This window comes from Tinamus guttatus, unplaced genomic scaffold (assembly GCF_059628265.1).
Source record: "Tinamus guttatus ecotype Peru unplaced genomic scaffold, ASM5962826v1 Tinamus_guttatus_pri_ptg000472l, whole genome shotgun sequence".
Lineage (NCBI taxonomy): Eukaryota > Metazoa > Chordata > Aves > Tinamiformes > Tinamidae > Tinamus > Tinamus guttatus.
The window spans coordinates 1536320-1555171 of NW_028289006.1; the positions used below are offsets into that span (position 1 = coordinate 1536320).

The window sequence follows — 18852 nt, forward strand, 5'->3', positions numbered from 1 at the left end:
ACATAACGCCAGCCAATGATATGTATACACGAACGTAGGCTGTAGCCAACAGGGAGCTGTTTGAGGCACGTGCACACCATGTGGGCGAGGGTAAACTGTATAAGAGTGCTGTTATTACGTTAAATAAATGAGCAAGATTCTTATCTCACATTGAGCGTAGGTCTTGACTCCAGCCGACTTCCAACATCTGGCGCCCAAACAGGGAACCTGGAACTTCGCTTAAATGCGAAACAGGGACAGGGACTCCTGGAATTACGCTTAAATGCGGACCCCTCGAATCTGTATACTGAAGGCGGCAGTCAAGGAGACAGAGGGAGGGGTGGAAGTCAGAAGCAGGCTGGCGTCCACCGTGGCAGATAAGCTCGACCAGCCTGGATGGCGCTAAGGTCGGACCTGCACAGATAAGACCGCTTTCGAGAATGGATAGGGAAGCAGCACTCACCTTGCTGGGACAAATTCTCGCTAAGCGAGAGGCCAGCGTGAGTATGAAGAAGCTCTATGAGCTGTGCAAATGGGCATGAGACAGGGGACACTTGCAAGGCCCCAAGCTCTGCATGAAGAGGAATCAAGCATGATGAACAGACCCTCTGTAAGCTTTCGATCTGGTGCAGAGAGAATGGGTTCAAAGCCAAGCCCCACCTAGTATTTGATCTGGAAACATGGGAAGATGTGGGGCAGCAGCTTTGGGATCGCATCGCTAGCGAGGATAAAAACGTGAGAGACCTGGCAACTACGTGGAAGTCGGTCTTGTCTACCTTATCAAGCACTTCAGGAACAGGGCCACCGTAGCATTGGAAGATGCTGGTGTTTGAGGAGCCACTTGCGCCTGTTCCATCTGCACCTCCATTGCCGGACCCTCCACCCGAGAATGAAGAACGGCTCGGCTGGGCCAAAGCCTTACTGGATGGTCTTGAGAAGCTTGAAAAGGGGACTCGGGGCGGAGGGGGAGCAATATGGTAAAAGAAACTTGCTTTGATATGGGAGTAGCAAAGAGTGGGGAGGAGGTGCAGAGTAAAATAGATTATGACCCTCAGAGTCATTGGAGGGATATAAGGTTGTCACTTGCGGAACAGGGAGCATTATCAGCATTCCCAGTAATAGCTGGTCCTCAAGGACAGCCAAACCAGTGGGGGCCTTTGCCGTTTGATTTGGTGAAAGAGGCACACAAATCAGTACAGCAGTATGGCTTACATGGTCCATTTACTCAAGCTATCGTTAATTCAATCCTAACGAGTCACTTATTGACACCTTTTGATCTGCGCCAATTCATGCAAGTAATATTAGGACCCATGCAAGAGGTCTTATGGCGTTCCAGATGGATGGATGCCTGTGAGGTTGCAGGCTTTGCAAACATGCAACAGCGTGATGGAGACTCTTTACGTTTAGGGGGACAGGAGGCTTTAATGGGATCTGGTGCCTTTGCTAACCCTTGAGATCAGGCACGATTCCCACCCGAGGTGTTGCACATGTCTGCAGATTTTGCCAGAGAGGCACTGCGGTCTATACCAGAGGATGGGAGAATAATTCCACCTTATACAAAAGTATAACAAGGGAGTGGAGAGTCATACATGTCATTTCTTGATCGCTTAAAGGAAGCCTTAGTGTGTGCCTCCCTGACACCTGAGGCAAGGGAGGCTATATTGATGTAATGGTTATGTCATGCTCTTAAAGCAGATTGTTAGTTATATCCAAGTTAAGAGTTGTTGGCATTGTGGAACAGCAGACCAATTTGACAACTTGTTAAGTGCATGGGGAATTTCGGGATGGTTACAATTGTTAATCAGAAGTGCAGGGATGGTGGTGTTGATTTTGTGTTGCATTCTGTTAATTGTACCATGCTTGTTGTTTTGTGCTTGTTTAGCTGTGCCTTATCCTGCACTAAACGAATATTATTTTCCATTTCTAATCAAGCCTGGCTTGTGCAAAAGAAAAAAGGGGGAATTATAGAGGAATGGTCAGAGAGTCGGGGCCATGCTCTCCCAAAAGGCCTGCGCAACCCAGGCCTTCAGATGGAGACTTGCCCTTGGCCCGGTAACAAAAGGGAACTAGGCCGCCTAGAGAAGTAAACCGGATGCCTAGGCAACTGCAAACTGGGAGGAGCCCAAAGTACAGAAACATAACGCCAGCCAATGATATGTATACACGAACATAGGCTGTAGCCAACAGAGAGCTGTTTGAGGCACGTGCACACCACGTGGGCGAGGTTAAACTGTATAAGAGTGTTGTTATTGCATTAAATAAACGAGCAATATTCTTAACTCACATTGAGTGTATGTCTTGACTCCAGCCGATTTCCAACAATTTCTTTCTCAAGATCTATGCCATTTAGGTACTTCGTATAACTCAGAACTTAAGAGGCATGTACAAAGAAATTGGGGCATACTACTTGGATGAGCTCAGGAAATGAAAATCTGGTGACAGCTGGACTCTAGAAAAATCATGCACATACTCTAGAAGTACCTACTTGGCATTCTTGGCTTGATTGCGGGCCTGACAATCCTCTTGGTATTTGCATAACTGTTCAGGCATGACATTACTGACAGCCAGTTTCAGCTTTTGCAGTGGTTCTCTCAAACGGTCATCCTGGGAACAGATAAACATCAAAGTGATCCTATTAGATGCCAAGCATAGTGCATTTTATAGAGTTCCTGTGAAATTATTTTCCTTGAACTCCTAAAAACAGTATTTTCATTGCAAATAATTGACTGCAGCAGTAGTTTCCTACATGACACTTCATTAAATCTGTATAGTCCAACAACAGTATACATGCACTTGTAACTTCTTGTACAACTAATGTAGTCTTAAGCCCAGAAATCATGAAAGGTAGCCACATACAAAGAACCACTTCATGAACATTATGGTATGATCTCATCAAGAAACCCTTTTCAATTAAAAGGGTCAAGAGAAAAAAGTGAATAAAGCAAGAAGGTTGGATTGAAGGGTATCCCAACACTTGCAAATAAGTAATGAATCAAGTCTCCAAAAAACCTCTGTGGTATAAAAAAATCTTTTGGGTAATGAGCACAATCAGGACTACATATTTAGTATCATTTCTAAAAAACAAAACAGTATAATACTGTACACTTACCTATATGTCTTAAATTCTCTTCCTATATCTTCTGACTTTGCATTCTGAGTTATAACCATTTCCTCAGAGCTACAATACTATGTGCCATTATGTCCTACCACTGAATGCAGAAATAGTATGCAAAATTTTCCCTCTTAGTATGTTTTTAGCCCTCTGCAAGTCTTACTTCATCTAAAGAACCAGGTCAGGATACTTTATATCGAAACAGATTTTCTACTCAGGGGGAAAGCATATATATTCCTTAAAAGAACAGCTACTGTAAATGAAACAAAATAGTTGCAAGATCAAAACACAGAGACTTTGGCTCAAAAGACAAGCTAGTTTGTCTAGCAACCTACCAATTTTTTCTTCTCTTTGGTACAAAAATTAGCAGAATAGTCATTTAAAAACAAGCAAACAAACCTTGTCCTAACAAAGATTACCATGGCTTTCTTGCTCTGCTACTTTAATAACTAGCTTGATCCAACTCTCAAAATGAAAGCATTTCACTCTCATACACAGAAAGGTCTAAACGACTTAGTAAGTTCTCAAACAGCCACAATAATAGAAACACAGAAAAACAGCATTTAAAACAATGTAGTAACTGATCAAAAAATCCTTCACTGGAGCCTGCATGACTGTTGCTCTAGTCTTCTGCACTGTCCTCACTACTACATAAGAGTATGCTGGAGCTACTCTTCCCCGCCGTTACCTGGACATTGAGGTGTAACTTCTTCAGACGCTTTATCAGTGTGTCCTTATTGCATGGCACAAAAGCCTCAAGGTGAGAGTACACTCCATTGCGGATGGCAGGATTTATCTCCTGTAACTGTAGCTCAATACTGACAAACAAACAAGAGACAGCCAACTAGTGAGGCACTCCAAGATGAAGATGATGACTGAACAAAAACCCTAAGGAAATTCTGTATGCATAACATATTTGAGCTATGCATACTAAAAACAGCAGTTTGTGATATTTTCAAATGCAGTAAGCTAACCTTGTGAAAAGGTTACATACTTTCCTAGCAGTGTTGAACACTGATATTCAAATTTAATTTCCTCACACAATTATACATTAAGCTTGATTCAATTTTGGCAGCTACAGATTCAAGAAATCACTTTTTTTTTGTTTTAGAGTAAACAAAGAACTTTCTATATCAAATGCTTTGCTGAAGGATTACAGAGTCATAAAAATCTGCATTTTTCCTTCATAAAAGCTGAAGGCATTAAGTATATGAAAATGTGGGACAGGAAGAAAATAATGGCAGAGCTTTGTTGAATTTCGCACACACAGTCAAGGACACAGGGCACTACAAAACACTTTACAGTGGATTAAGACAGACAGATACTTAGGACAGGAATTATATTCATATACAAATCTCACTAGTAACTAGCTTAGACTGATCTGTCTTCATTGACTGTTAAAATCTTTTCTGGAACAATCTCAGTAATACCTCCTCTCCCGTACTTTTCCTTTCACGCCCTTTTCCAAAAGGGGGAGTTATACAGATAAGCACTTACTCCAGCAGAATATTATTCATGTCTTGTGTGAAAAACTTTTTCCTGCCCTCTTCATCAAACATCTTTGCGGCCTGAAAAGACAGCAATAAAAAGTACCCAAATGTTCATAGCACATATTATCCCAACAAACATAGTAGCTACAGCTTTGCAGCTGTATCTATTAACTTCCAGAGAACAGCATTACATGAAAAACAAATTATGCTCAGCTATTTAGAAAAGAAGGTGAAGATCACTATCACATCAAATAAAACCTCTTTGTTCTAAGGCAAGCAGTCATTTTACTTGCAATCTGCTTGGATCACTAAGCTTAGCATACTCTACTTGTCACTGAAGAAAAACACTGAAGAAAAAAAGGCAGTGGAGAGCTCTGTTTTAATATCTCACCTAAAATATCACCGACATTTTGGTATCACTGTTTGCTTAAGAGCAGCAGCATTGCTTGACAGATCACACTGTTCTCAATCCATAAAAGGCTTCTTTTCTTCCTTTACTATTGGGCCTGGCCCAGTCATAACTCTGCAGTGTCCCGAGACAGATCAAGTCCTCGGTGCAATTTCTACAAAGGAAGTATGTAGACTAGGGGAATATCTCAACCCTTTCTGGTGCTGTCCAATATTCTCTCCATCTTTAGACATGGGGAATGAAGATGGAAATTGTGCCCCACTCTATACTTTTGTATTTTACTCTGGTCTCTTTATTTGGGACAGAAAACAGGCAAGCTTATTCCTACAGATACCTCCTTTCATTAAGGGTGTCCCCCCCCGCCCCAGCCTCTCAGGAAGGCCAATGCAGAATCCCTTTAAATGTGACTCTAGATTCCCATTTTTTCCCCCTCTAGTAGTAGAGCTCCTCTACTTCTCAAATTTATGTAAGTTAAGAGAAAAAAGCACTTTAAAAAAACAAACAAACGAAACCCCAAAAAACAACACTATTCCCTGGCACTGGAGCAAAAAAGGTCTGGAGAGGGATTAACGTGCCTGCAAGTGTAATCTCATACCAAACACGAGATCACACTTGCACACTTACTGAATGCCACACACTATAGGCAGTCCGCATGCTCCAAGACCAACAATCCAAATAGATTTTAACAGCTCAATAATTGTGCCTTACAGTGGTCAATAGACTATCAGAGCTAAAAGCTGCAAATAAACAATAAAAGACTTGATAAACTCGATAAAATCCCTTTATTACTATGAGATACTTATTGTTCGAGCTCTTTGCGACTATCCCATTTAAATTGGAAAGGAAAATACTTTCTATCCTTATGAACTCTGTAATACACAGAAAAAAACACTAGTCATACTTCAGAATGCAACATTTCATGTTGCATGCTTTGTCATCTTAGTCATGAACATATTTAAAGTTCCTGTAAGGACCATACTTTATTCACTACTTTCTACTGTAGAGTCAGTTGGTAAGGATATGGTACTATCTGTTCAAAAAATATTGAAACCTTTGTTTCTAAAAAAAGGTAGTTACAGATGTTTTTAAATAAGATATCTACAAGAAAACGGGTTTGGAAGCCTTAAAACAAGTATCTTTAAGAATAGTTAACACAACAATTAGCACCTTAAAGTAAAAGGAAAGATATATGCCTTGATGTTGGAGTCCTAGGGAAACAAGCCTATTTCAGCATTATAATCATACAGCGCAATGTGCTGGTCTTTGAAGAGAATTACATTGGGATATTCAAAACCACATTGTTATCACTGAACTTTTTGGTCCAAGGACCATTTTATCTGGACAGCTACCTTGACAATACAAAAAAATGCCTTTATTACTTTATTACTTTCCTGCTGTGTACACTATTATCTTTTGTCAAGATATTTTATAACTGCCTATTTGGGGAACTGGAAGATATGAAAGGAGATTGGAAGGTTTTTTAATCATATTCAGCCAATAGTTTCTAAATGTATTTAGAAAAAAAAAATCTATTAATCCCATCATAACTTCATGGAACTAGGCTTTTTCCTACAGCTTTGTAAGTTTTTTAGCTTCTTTTGTACTAAGAGCACCGAAGTTATGAGCACCATTAAGTATACGAAAAAAGTTTACAGGACCTCTTTTTTTCCCTCCATTTCCGGAGGGCTCATACAGTGCTCTACCTCACTGACAGTGTTTCAGATGACAACTTATAGGAATCAAGGAAGCTGCATCTGTAGGTCAATGTGCAGGTCAGTGCAGTTCTCTCCCAAATATGAGAAAGCAGATGGCTACTTCCAAGCCTCATGAGCAGGCTCACTGTGCTCAGCCAGCCCAACACTTCCAGAACACAGTGATTACAAGCACAAGATTACAGAGCTGGGATTGCCAGAATGAGTTGACTTAAAACTTTCTTCAGTCTGGCTGGCTGTGCCATGCAGCAGAATGCATTTGGGGTAGTGAATTAGGTAACACTAATACTTATTTTTAGCCTAACACAGGTCTGTATCTGTCCCTTATACTAAGAACTTACTGATGGTTCATAGCAAAGTTAATCTGAAAACTCAAAGGTAGACAAAAATCTTCTCACTTGCTTTAATAAATATTAATCCCTTGACTACAAGTAACTCAGTACATTTCAGAACTAAAGAACACTGTCAAAATTTTACATACAGGTAAAACAGTAACATTAACATCTAACCCAGAGCAAAGTAGCCTCTGCTATTGTGTACATGACTGCTTTGGAAAAGGTGATATGGTGAACAGCTTTCTCAAAGCTTAACAGCTACATTCTCTTTTGGGTAATAAGAAGACTGTTTTATCCTGAGTAAGGAAAGGTTTGCATGTAGTCTCAGAACCTGAACTATCAAACAGATTTATTCTCAGTTTAAGATAACATCCACAACTGAAACAAGGAGCATAGTAAGATAACTTCATACATCTGTTCCCCTTTACATAAGCTATCAGGATGTTTGGAACCTAGGGAATTAATATTTCCCATTAGCATTTTTGAAACATATTTGGATTCCATTCCAACCTTCCAAAAGGAAAGTATTCAGACCTTTTTTTTTTTTCCTCTTAGCTGACAAATTCAGAACACTCATAACAGGGTGAGAACTCAAGGCAGACATTGGATTATGAGCTGCAACAGTACTCCATGTTTCTTCTCCAGCGCAAATTGTAAAGTAACCACCCATTTTACCAACTATTAATTCAAATTAAAGAAATACTGATACTCCTCTTATGGAAAAATATTACAAGTTATTCTATACAGCAGATTAAGCAGAACACCTTATTTCCACTGGGAAATATGCCCTCAACAATCAACCCGTATTATATCTCTGTGGTCACATTTGCCTCAGTCTAATTACAGTCATTAAGATTAACATTAAGATCAGTGCTACATTCTTTTAGTGCTTCAGACACTTCTTCCACAGATGACAGCTCAGGCCCTAATTATTCTTCCTCATTCTTTCAGCTGCTTGAATGCAATCTCTTACCACTGAATTCATACTTACTGTTCGAAGGTCTCCAATGCGCTTTTCAAGAAGCGTAGGCAGACCTTCTGGGAGGGCCGGCACCTGCTTGGGTGTCATGACCTGAGAGGTGTAGGTTGCCTGAGTGACATTTCCATTTTCTCCTGACAGCTCAGATACTGGGCTGCCATCAGAAGTGCCATCAAGCAGCTTGTCAAAGTCAATGTCCCCCAGCATCTCCAGGGCACTTTCAGCTTCTTGCAGGAGCTCACGTTCATTTGTGCTACCAAAAATGGAGAGGACAGGATCATTGATCCTGATGTTCAAGTCAGAGATATCGTTTCCTGCACTGAGAGAGGAAGAAGGAACTTTACTAGGGGTAGAGGTTGCAACAGTCACTGGAGGTTTTGGACTAGATTCCTTCTTCCTCATGGCTTCCTTCTCCTTCTGAAATTTACGGATCATGGCAGCCAGAGATAGTGAGTCTTTATATAATTTCTTTTTCTTCTTTTCAGACTTGTGTGAGTTTAAGGCCATTACTCTGTAGACAAAAAAAAAAAAAAAAAAAGAAATGTTTCATTAGAAAGCTAAGGTTTTGGATTCTAATGCACGCAATCTTAAGCAAAAACATCCCATATAATTAAAAGAAATCTGAGAAAGCTTTTTTTTTTTTTTTTTTTACATTTTGTATGCATTAAAAGCCAAGTTTGTTTATTCTTAACTTTTCAATTTAAGTTAAAACACTGCTAAAACACTTCAAAATTTACCTGACTCCCCAGTGAATGTATAGCTTTTTTTTAAAAAAAACTAATGTAACATTTAAAGCATCTTGACTGCTAGAAATTTGACATACATTATCACATTTATACGCTACTCAAATTGGCCACTTTTCCCTAAAACAACATCATGACAAGAACAACAAACTTTCAATACCAACATGGATCTGTAGTGACAGGAAACCTTTCATTCAAGGAGAGTTTTCCAAATCAATTAAGTAATTCACCACCTTAATCATTTCATACATGCCTTAGAACAGGAAAGCTTAATGAGATAGATAAAAGATAAATTTAGCATGATACATAAGATATTTGTGTCTAAATTTTTTTTTAGAACACAAAAAAACCCTCTTGCATTAGAAGATGGAAAGACATGATTTTTACTGCTACAAAGTCTTGGATAAAACAGTGATGGATTACACTATTTATAAAGTCAGATTTTTTTTTCCCCATGATTTTTCTTCCCATGTTTTACCATTCACCATTTTTTTAAAAAAAGTTAAATTAAATAAAGAAATAAAGATTAGCTCATAGACCTAATTTATAAAAAAAGTTTTCAAACATAATCTATTACCTATTAATTATGGCCAAAAGATATACTTATTCTAAAAAGCTACAGAAATGTTGCTATGGTGTGCAAACAAGCCTCACATACAATTCAGAAGTCCATCTAAGAAACAAACATACCCCAGCTGCTTAGGAACTTTCATTTTCCGAGGCTGCTTCTCCTTCTCTGCCTCTTCATCCTTCCGCTTGCGCTTCTTCATTCCACGATCATCACTTTCTTTCAACTTTGCTATCTACAAAGCAGACCAAATCACAACTTTTTTCCCCCTCTTCTACAAGGTTGTACAGCCAAAAAAAAAAAAGTTCATTTACCCCTACACTTTCTGATTCAAAGCTGACATTACCATAGGAGAGCATGGGGGAAAGGAACGAAGAAAAACAGACAGGTAAGTAATTGTCACCTTTTTATTTGTAGAGAACCTGATACCTTCCTTGCACTTTCTGATTCTAATTGAAAAATTAAATAATTCCTTATAATAAGTTTGTATTTTTCCAGGCATGGAAAAGTGTCTTAGGTGAAATGATAAACAGGACAAACCTAAACGGTACATTCCTAAGTAACAACTGAAGTTATCAACAAGCCTCCATTGTTAATCTCTCTAAATAGTTATTTTATTCAGAGTTTTCAACAATAGTTTTAGAATTTGGAAAATATTTTTATCTACCACATTAAAAAATCTAAAATGCAAGAAAGCACAGAGAAAGCAGAAAGTACAAGGAACATCATGGAATTTGTGACTGTCATATGCAAGCTGTTATACTTGCATTGACGATAATTTCTCTAAGTGCATAGAATACCAATACAGTGTATTGGTATAGAGACACGGCTTATAAACATTTAAAATAACTCATCTTATAAATTAAACTGTATTTTATCAGGCATTTTGTGTTAAATGTTACTCTGCATGTTAGGAATAAACCATGCAGATTTTAGCAAGACTGTAAATGCAGTGTTGGAGATTTTCACATTTTCTTCTTACATAAAAGTCCTGTAAAATTTAGTCACTATCTACACTTCTTAAGTTGGACAGACCTAACTCATTTGACTCCCTATAAACATACTTGGCCTTACAAACCTAAACAACCTGTGGACAACATGAGTTATCTCCTCACAAAACAGAAAATGCTAAAGAAAAATGCTGGGTCTCATTCTGTTTTCAGCCTCCCTAATCAGACATCCTAATCATATCAGATCTTTCCCAATTTCCAGCTAGCTGTAAGTTCTGTGTATAAAGTACAATTATTATCACTCACTTTAGGTGGCCTGTGCTTTTTGTCATCTGCAAAGTCTTCATCCTCTGAGTCCGATGCCTGGCGGAACTGCAGTGTACCAGTGTTGATATAAAACCCTCCATATTTGGTTGTCAGTGATGCAGGAACTAATTCATCATACTGGGCAGGAAACAAGGTAATGAGTTCATTAGTATTTCTTAATAAAATATGGATCAGTCATTTATTTACAAGTCCCTAAAGATAAAAAATTAAATACAAGTACACAGTACAGTTTCCTAATATAGAAAAAGGAAACTAATGCTCTTGAAAATTATTGGCTGGCACACAGCACATTAAAGTTACAGACTAACCTCTCTATTTTCAGCCAAAGTTCATCTGGAAGAAGGGAAAGCATTAAAAAAAGCTTTCTGAAGGGAGAGAAGGTAGGCATGAAGGCATTTTTTTCCTCTGAGGAGACAGAGGAACTATTCTAACTATTGTTCCCTGGCATTCTATCTCTGAAAGTACCTCATGCTAGAAGGTTAATCTCAACATGCATAAACTAATCAAATATCATCTGCCCACGAGCAGCTTAACTTCACTGCTTATTGCCCGTTTTGGCTGGCCAGAAGGCAGATACACAAGTTATTTTAGTCCACTGTATCTTTAAAGGCACACTAGAGACATTAAAAGAAACAGTATATTTATACTTTTTAAATAGTAAGTTTCAGAGGTACATTGAACCTCAAATTTACAAAAGAGCATGCAGTTTCCTGGCAAAACCTTCCATTATTCATACAAAACTAACATGGACCTTTTCAGTTATCTGTAAGTGAAAGTTAGCTACAGGTGTTTATTTCTAGATTCTCCAGAAAACAAAAGGTAATAAGATGCCACAATGGAAAATTAGAATTTTACAAAATTTTATATTATATACAGGAAACAACTGAACATATCTGATATGTTTGCTATTGTAAAACAAGCATAACCCCATACTACACCTCATATTGCCCACCCTTTTCACTGAGACAGCCAGTGATGCTCAAGGCTTCTCCATTTCAATTAATACATACCTTGGCAGTGCATGTGACAGATCTATATTCTTCCAACACACTTTACATGTAATATTCCTAACCATGCTGCCCACTCAAGTACTTATCCCCTCTTTTAAAGTTCTTTGCAGTTTTCTTTTGTTAAAATAACCTATCCCTGTTATGAAAAACTTAACCACAGTACACGTTACCTTATTTATGATTTTAGGTGTTCAACATGACATGGCCTAACATCCAAATACTACAATCATAGGACTTTATTACAAGTCAGATATTCTCACTCCATTTACACTGTTTTGAAGCCATGAAAGATTTCAACCTCTGATACACACTGCTTTGTTTTGCATAGAACTCAATACACCTGAAGGACTCCAAGTTAAATTACAAGGCCATATGTCAAAAACATTAAAGTCCAAAGACATACAGGAAAAGAGGTCAATGTTAAGTATGGTGGAAGACAGAATAATTCTATCATTTTATGACCAGCAGCTTCTTAAGAGTATGACATACTCTCCCAAGCATTATCATAACCCAGTTAACCTCTAGGAAATATCTTGCTATTGGCAAAGTTTCGAAACAGAGACAACTCAGAGTCATTCTAACTTTCTGCATAAATGCCAACAAAATATTTACATGAGAAATGAGGGATGGTTGCCTTGATAATGCCCTTATCACTATGCAGAAGGACAACACTGTCCTGAACTACTCCTTCCAACTCCTCTCACTTTTGCTTTCATATACTGAAAACAGCAAGATGGTGGACTTGAGCAACAAATACAATTCTGGATGCTATTGGCTGCCTGAAGGCAGCATATCTGCCAACGAAAGTGAGGAAGCCTTTACAGGACCCACAAAATATTACAATGACCAGAAACACACAATAACACCGTAACTAAGACTTGATTTCTACCCTTCTTCTGAAATAAAGTGTAGGATTTTAAACACACTTTAAAGGTATGCACTCAGGCTGAGGAAAAAAAGTCAATTCCAAGTTACATCTGTAAACAAAAAAACAAATCTGTTAGCATGGCCAGATGATTAAGAGTTAAGTAGAATACAGGAGAACAAAACACCACCTTGGTTGCTTGAAGCTTCAACCAGCAGGCCTTCTGCTGCATCTCTGCTAAGGTGAGATATGTGCTAGATTTCAGCAGGTTGAATGAATTAGTAGTCAAGCACGCGCTCTCCCACAAGGGTAGCTGAAGATGTGCAATCACTTATAGGAAGGGAACACACACAATGCCAGGCAGATTGTCAGTTACCTGGTTACCCCATTCGCACTGCATAGGATATAAAATATACTGAATACAACCAAAGATACAGGTTAAGAATCAAAAGCCCTGGCTAGCAAAAGCATAAACATAGAATAGGTATCCACGAAAAGAAAACAGTTATAATTACTTCAAACAAGTGATCTGGGTAGAAGAGGTTGCACTGGGGACATTTTTGAATTTGATCAGCATAAAGAGAAGTTTCAGCAACAGTCATATCACTTTTACAATCTTGGAACAGAAGGTTGAACAAGCATTAGAGTAAGACAGAAAAGGAGTGACAGGATCTGTGACATACCCTATAACCATGTAAAAGACTAGTGCAGGAGAGCAGGGGACTCTTATTAATTGGACAAAGTTAAAATAAAGGGACTTAGCTGTGGATATGTCATTCAGCTTAAGAGACCTGAAAGATCATGCGAAGGAGGAGGTACAAAGGCACACTTAAAAACAAGCTGGGTGAGAACTTCACAGAAATCTGATGTTTTTTCTACAGGCGCTCAAAACCACGGTCATTAGATACAACCATGAAGTATAAGGAGATAAAATTACCCCTAATATTTAATAAACAAAGAAGGGATTTTCTTTGTGAAGAGATAGGAAGTGAAATGAATTGGTGAGATTGGGGTAAGATGGGATCAAAACAGAAGAATATAGTTTTTGCTAAGGTTGAAAGAGAAAGCACATAGATCTGGGACTACTGCCTTAAAAAAATCAAGAATAATAAATGAGAACACAGTAACGTGGTAGCTGCTAGAGAGCAGAGGAAGCCCTGGAGAACATACACGAGACAACAATTAAAGACAGTCCTCAATGAGGAAGCCATCCACTACTGCAGAAGATGAGTACGATGAACAGTATGATCAACATAACACAGTTCACTAGGAGCAAATCATCCAAAAAGGCAGATCTCATTCAATATACAAATCAGAGTACAAACCATTCCACAGCAGTCAGCAAGTAAGCAATGGGAAGCAAGTTCAGCAAGATGTGGATACATAACAGGTGAAATTTCAACAATTTCTGCTGAGGAACATGAATTTAGTCACACTTCCAAAAGTCTCTGACATTTGGTTCTCCTTTATCAACTACATTTACTTCACAGTTTACTTTTCCTTTTCAAAATAATCTTTGTCCCACTTTAGATCACAGAGCTATTCTGTAAAATGAGACTGATATAACACCTGACTGCCTAAAAGCAAACCTGTAAGTTCATCTCAACTATTGTCCTTGAGCTACTTATTGCTCTTCTACTGGCTTCAATTTAATTAAGCATTTAAATGTAGAAAGTAATATACTAGGTTTTTTTTTTTAGGCCTTTACATCAAGAAGGAGTAATAACATTTTATACATATTATCATTTTAGCTCCAAAATCAAGTCCTGCTTATGTATAACACTCATTTTATCCTATATTATCCGTTCTTGTGTTCAGATATTCTACCCACAATTCTCTTTACAGACCTTTTCACCACAGAACAACCTAAAGTATAGATCCTCAAAGTGATAATTGCTGCAAACATGTACAAGTGTCCTTAAATGCAGATAATACCTTATTTGTTGTGAGATATTTAGATAAAAGGCAACCATTTCTGTTCCTTGTTCAGGATATCTGAGATGGCTCTAAGCAATTGTTTTTTTCCATTTACTTTTGATCATCACTAGACCACTGAACGAAGTCAAGCTACAGAAGTCATGTTGGTTATGGCTGCTGTCGCCCAATGAACTGAAAGCCTACATAATTAACTGCATATTTAAGTACTTAAAACACTGCTGACTGATCTCTTAACTATGTCTCCAAAGGCATAACAATTGAAATGCACTTGTTCTAATCTGCCATCTTTTAAGGCTAAATTTTCACACAAAGACCGAAATTACCTTTTTGAAAGACAGCATAGCAGAATACACATTATTATCCTCAACAAGGTCAACAAGGGACAATCAATTGCCTAACTCTTGATGACATCAAAAAGCAAGTAGAAACCTACCCTTCCCTGATTTTTCCATGCTAAAGGTGGTCCTTTCTCCACATAATGTATATGTAAACTTGTATTTTTAACTTAAGCTTTTTTTAAAAAAAAAAAATCCCATGGCAAAGAGCAGTTGTAACTTGTCCTGCTCACAGATTTCTAAGTAGGCAGTTCTCCCCCAGTATTCATCTACCCTGCAGTGGAGAAAGGTGCTGGCTGGTCCTTGTTTTCAAATGTGTACGTCTTATCTCTGTTTAAGAGCAACTGCATACTTTTGAGTAAATACTGACCATGTATGATCTCATATCCTTCTCCTACACTACACAGCAGAAAGGATAAGATGCTATAAGACCCCATCACATTTTCCTGGGATCTGTAATACATATATAAAGCTTACTTTGCCAGGTAGGCATTCAGCAAGTCCAGTATTTGGAGGTCACTGCAACAACAAGTAGCCCAGCCAAATTAGATTCTCATGCACATGTATGTATACATGCAGGTGGAATAGGATGTGGGGCAGAAATCTACTGGAACATCATTCCACAAGGAATACACCACCTGGCAAGTCACATTATAGCAGATTCCATTTTCAGCCCTGAAGTGGTGAGGATAGATAGCTCTCTCTAAGTTATGCACATTTTGTGTGTTAATATTGCAGAAATCTACTAGGGTAAGTAGAGATAAGAAATTTTCAAACCATTAGATATAAGACCAAGGTGGTCTTGATCAGTTATTTGGATTAAAAGTTCAACACTCATTGCATAGTCAAAACAATCAACATAGAAATTGAAACATGGATTTCCCACCTGTCTGCAATTCCATTCAGAGAGGAAAATCCATTTCTTCCAAATGGGACCAGCTAATAAAATTAGCAAAGACAGGCAAGCAACAAGGTTTTTTTTTTTTTTTTTAAAAAAAAAAAAAAAAAGAATAGCATATACATCAAGTACATCCAAAGAAAGCAACAACATGTAACCATGTGCTTTCTGCTGTGAGAAGAAACAAGTTTGAAGGAAGAGGGGATGCAGGAACTAAAGGTATCACTTAGTGCAACATATGCAAAATACACTTTCTCCACTATTTTCCTTTTGCTGGCTTCGTGTTTGAGTACTCAAAATTGCTCTTTGGAAGCCTCTGCCTTTCTATGTTTGGTCCCTCCAAGGACTTTGACAGTCCAAATATATCCATACCATAGAAGTCTCAACTATGCTGTAGGAAAATATTCCTTGCTGAGTAAGCCATGAAAGCAGAACAACAAGTTAATTTAGAAGAATCTCATTCAAGATTTTCTCTCACTGACAATTTAGCTTACTGTACAGTCTGAACTCCACCTCATTCTTTTCTAGGAGCGCTATCAACATCCTTTCATGAATGAAAGGAAGAACCTCTTCTGCTTCAGAAAAGATCCCTTCTATCAGCAACTTCCGAGAGGCTTCCTCCCAAAATGCATGCCCTGCAGCAGTCTGTACTCCAGCCCTAGAGAGTCCATCATGTGGGAATCACTGACATTCTCAGTACATAACCCTGATTTTTAAAAAGCCACACCAAAAAAGGAGCAGTTACTTTCCTGTAACCTAAGTGTAATGTAGTATATTACACCAAGAGATTTATATATAGATGCGCATGCATTAAATATGCAGAATCGTTTACTTCAAAATAGAAGCAAAGTACAACCAAACTTTGCTTCCTGTACTACTGCATGTATGCTTAAAAAAAAAAAAAAAAAAAAAAAAAAAAAAAAAAAAAAAGGACTGAGAATGATTGCTTTCATTTCTTCAGCAACATTTGTTGGCATTACCTAAAAATCTGGGTTTAGAAGGAGAATCTCTAAAGTTAAGGAGCAAGTCTGTTTCAGTGCCAAGGATTCCCCCTGCCGCCCCCCCCCCCACCCCGCACACCCAAGAACCAACAAAAAAGACAATTTCTAGCAGATTTCAGTTTTACAGAGAATAAGCAGGGCGACAACAGAACTCCACTCCTGGAGCAATTCAAGAGGCACTCATACTCATTTTTCAACTGCTTGTGTCCAAGATACAACTTTTCTGTGACAGAAGCATCCTTTCTTCTGAAAGATAAGTCTAGGTTGGGCCTGCCTGTGACATCTCTCAAAGCATACTATGATTTAATAGCTGGCCACACAGAAGATGAGCAAACCAGACACGAAAGCCTTTCTCTGAACATTTTTCCATTTGCATCTAATAGAGATGGAATGGGGGTTTTGGTAAGCTTAACTGCTACATTACAGAATCTTTCAGCTCTGCAACAGGTTGTTAGACTAGGGGCTGGTAATACAGTGCATTTATCTGCTTTAGTATATATAGAAATGAAGATGAAAGCAGAACTGAGAGTCTCTCAACAGTCTGTTTGTAATGCAGACATGAGGCAAAATGGTTTGTTCAAGAGGGCAGTCTTTAGAGAATACACCGTTCGCCCCAGTAGCTTCCACAGCTACCACATGACACAACCATCTGGTCCTCTGACAACTGCCTTTTATATTCTTGCAAGGAGTCTGGCAAGAGATCCATCAGAAATGCTCCTGCAGACCTAACAAATCTGCTGCTGACAAGAGCAGCCCTGAAAGCAGGCACAGTATCTAGCCTGCTAGATTCAAGAAAAGCTTCAAGAAAGTCCTGTACTATGAATGTTAGCTGAATTCAGACCATCAGAGCCATGATAGATCATGATAAATTCAGGAAAAAAAAAAATCAAGATACGGCTCATTTTCTGTATCAAAGTTTTGAAACTAGGGATAGTTACCTTGAACAACACCGAGAAAACAGATAAGCCTACAGGCTACTGATTTTTAAAAGGAAAGCAGGATCTTCTATGGTTACTGAGCTGAAGATGAGAATCTGAAATTGGATAGGACATACCAAGTCACAGTGGTAGCAAAAGCTGAGGAATATGACAGGATAGTTTAACATAGCTAATTTCAACTCAAATTTCAGTCTACAACAAGAATAAATACAAGCCAAGATAAGCAGCATCTCTAACAAACTTAACTTTTCACACAACTTGTTCAGATACCTTCACACTGATTTACCAAAGCTAACAATGCACAAAGACAGTATTCAGTCCAACAGCTCCACAATTCAGCATCACATTCAAATTGAGGAGCAGTATATGATATATGTTAAGTAACAGGCTTCTCTGATGCTTTTGTTACTTTTTCACAACTCCTTTTCATTGTCTTTTCCCTCCCACTCAGCTTCCAGCCCTTTCCTTGCAGCTCTTTTGCTCAGTGTCCCTTAACAGGTCGAAGAGGCTAAAGGCTGGTTTATTTGGCTAAAAAGTACACCTAATTCTTCCTGTCATATGGTAAATGCAAGCCATAGGAGGTTCCCGACATCATCCCTTCTTCAGGGTTGTTTCTTCCTCACTGTCATGACTTCCTGAATCACCTCCAGGATGTAAGAGAGACCTCTTTCACACTTCTAAATATCCCTGACATCACTTGCTAACTTTAACTAATACACTTTCCTTTTATCTCATTTGAGACTTTTAAAAATATATATGTTCAAATAAAAAAAGATGCAAAACCCCACTGTTTAACCATGAATTTTGGGGGGTACGCTCAGTAAGTACATTTAAAAGTCTGAAGAACATGATGGTATTTTGGGGACAGAATAGCATCCCTGTCTAATGCAGGAAATCCAGCACCAGTAAACTACCAGGAATCCACACTGCTGGTACAAGAAAGCAAACAGTCAGTGTAATTTCACAGTTCATAATAAATGAAGCATATGAATAAAGAAATTTATTTCTAAAATGGGAAACCTTAGAATACATTTGAAGAAAATTAAATATGTGATACAGTAATAGCTCTCTAATATTGTTCTATCTCTTATTGCTGTTTTAATAAAGCTTGCTTACCGCTTCAGAATTATCTATGAAAGGGTCTGTTTCATCATAACCATAACCTATATCAATCAGATCCTGCAGGCGATCCTTCCGATGTTTGTGCGGCTTCCCACCCTGAAAACAAATGTTAGATCATTAGGGAGGAGGAATACTACAACT

The 18852-nt window shown here is 38.3% G+C and overlaps 1 protein-coding gene across 1 annotated transcript in view; it reads right to left on the reverse strand.

Annotated features, from left to right (window-relative positions):
- Positions 1 to 18852, reverse strand: part of UBN2 (ubinuclein 2) — a 42647-nt gene that overhangs the window by 14306 nt on the left and 9489 nt on the right. The window contains exons 3-9 of the mRNA XM_088532956.1: positions 18706 to 18807; positions 10584 to 10721; positions 9450 to 9562; positions 8029 to 8527; positions 4589 to 4659; positions 3780 to 3909; positions 2465 to 2583 (exon numbers count right to left, since the gene is read on the reverse strand). Coding sequence (XP_088389082.1) covers positions 2465 to 2583; positions 3780 to 3909; positions 4589 to 4659; positions 8029 to 8527; positions 9450 to 9562; positions 10584 to 10721; positions 18706 to 18807 — 1172 coding nt within the window. The remainder of the gene's footprint in view (positions 1 to 2464; positions 2584 to 3779; positions 3910 to 4588; positions 4660 to 8028; positions 8528 to 9449; positions 9563 to 10583; positions 10722 to 18705; positions 18808 to 18852) is intronic.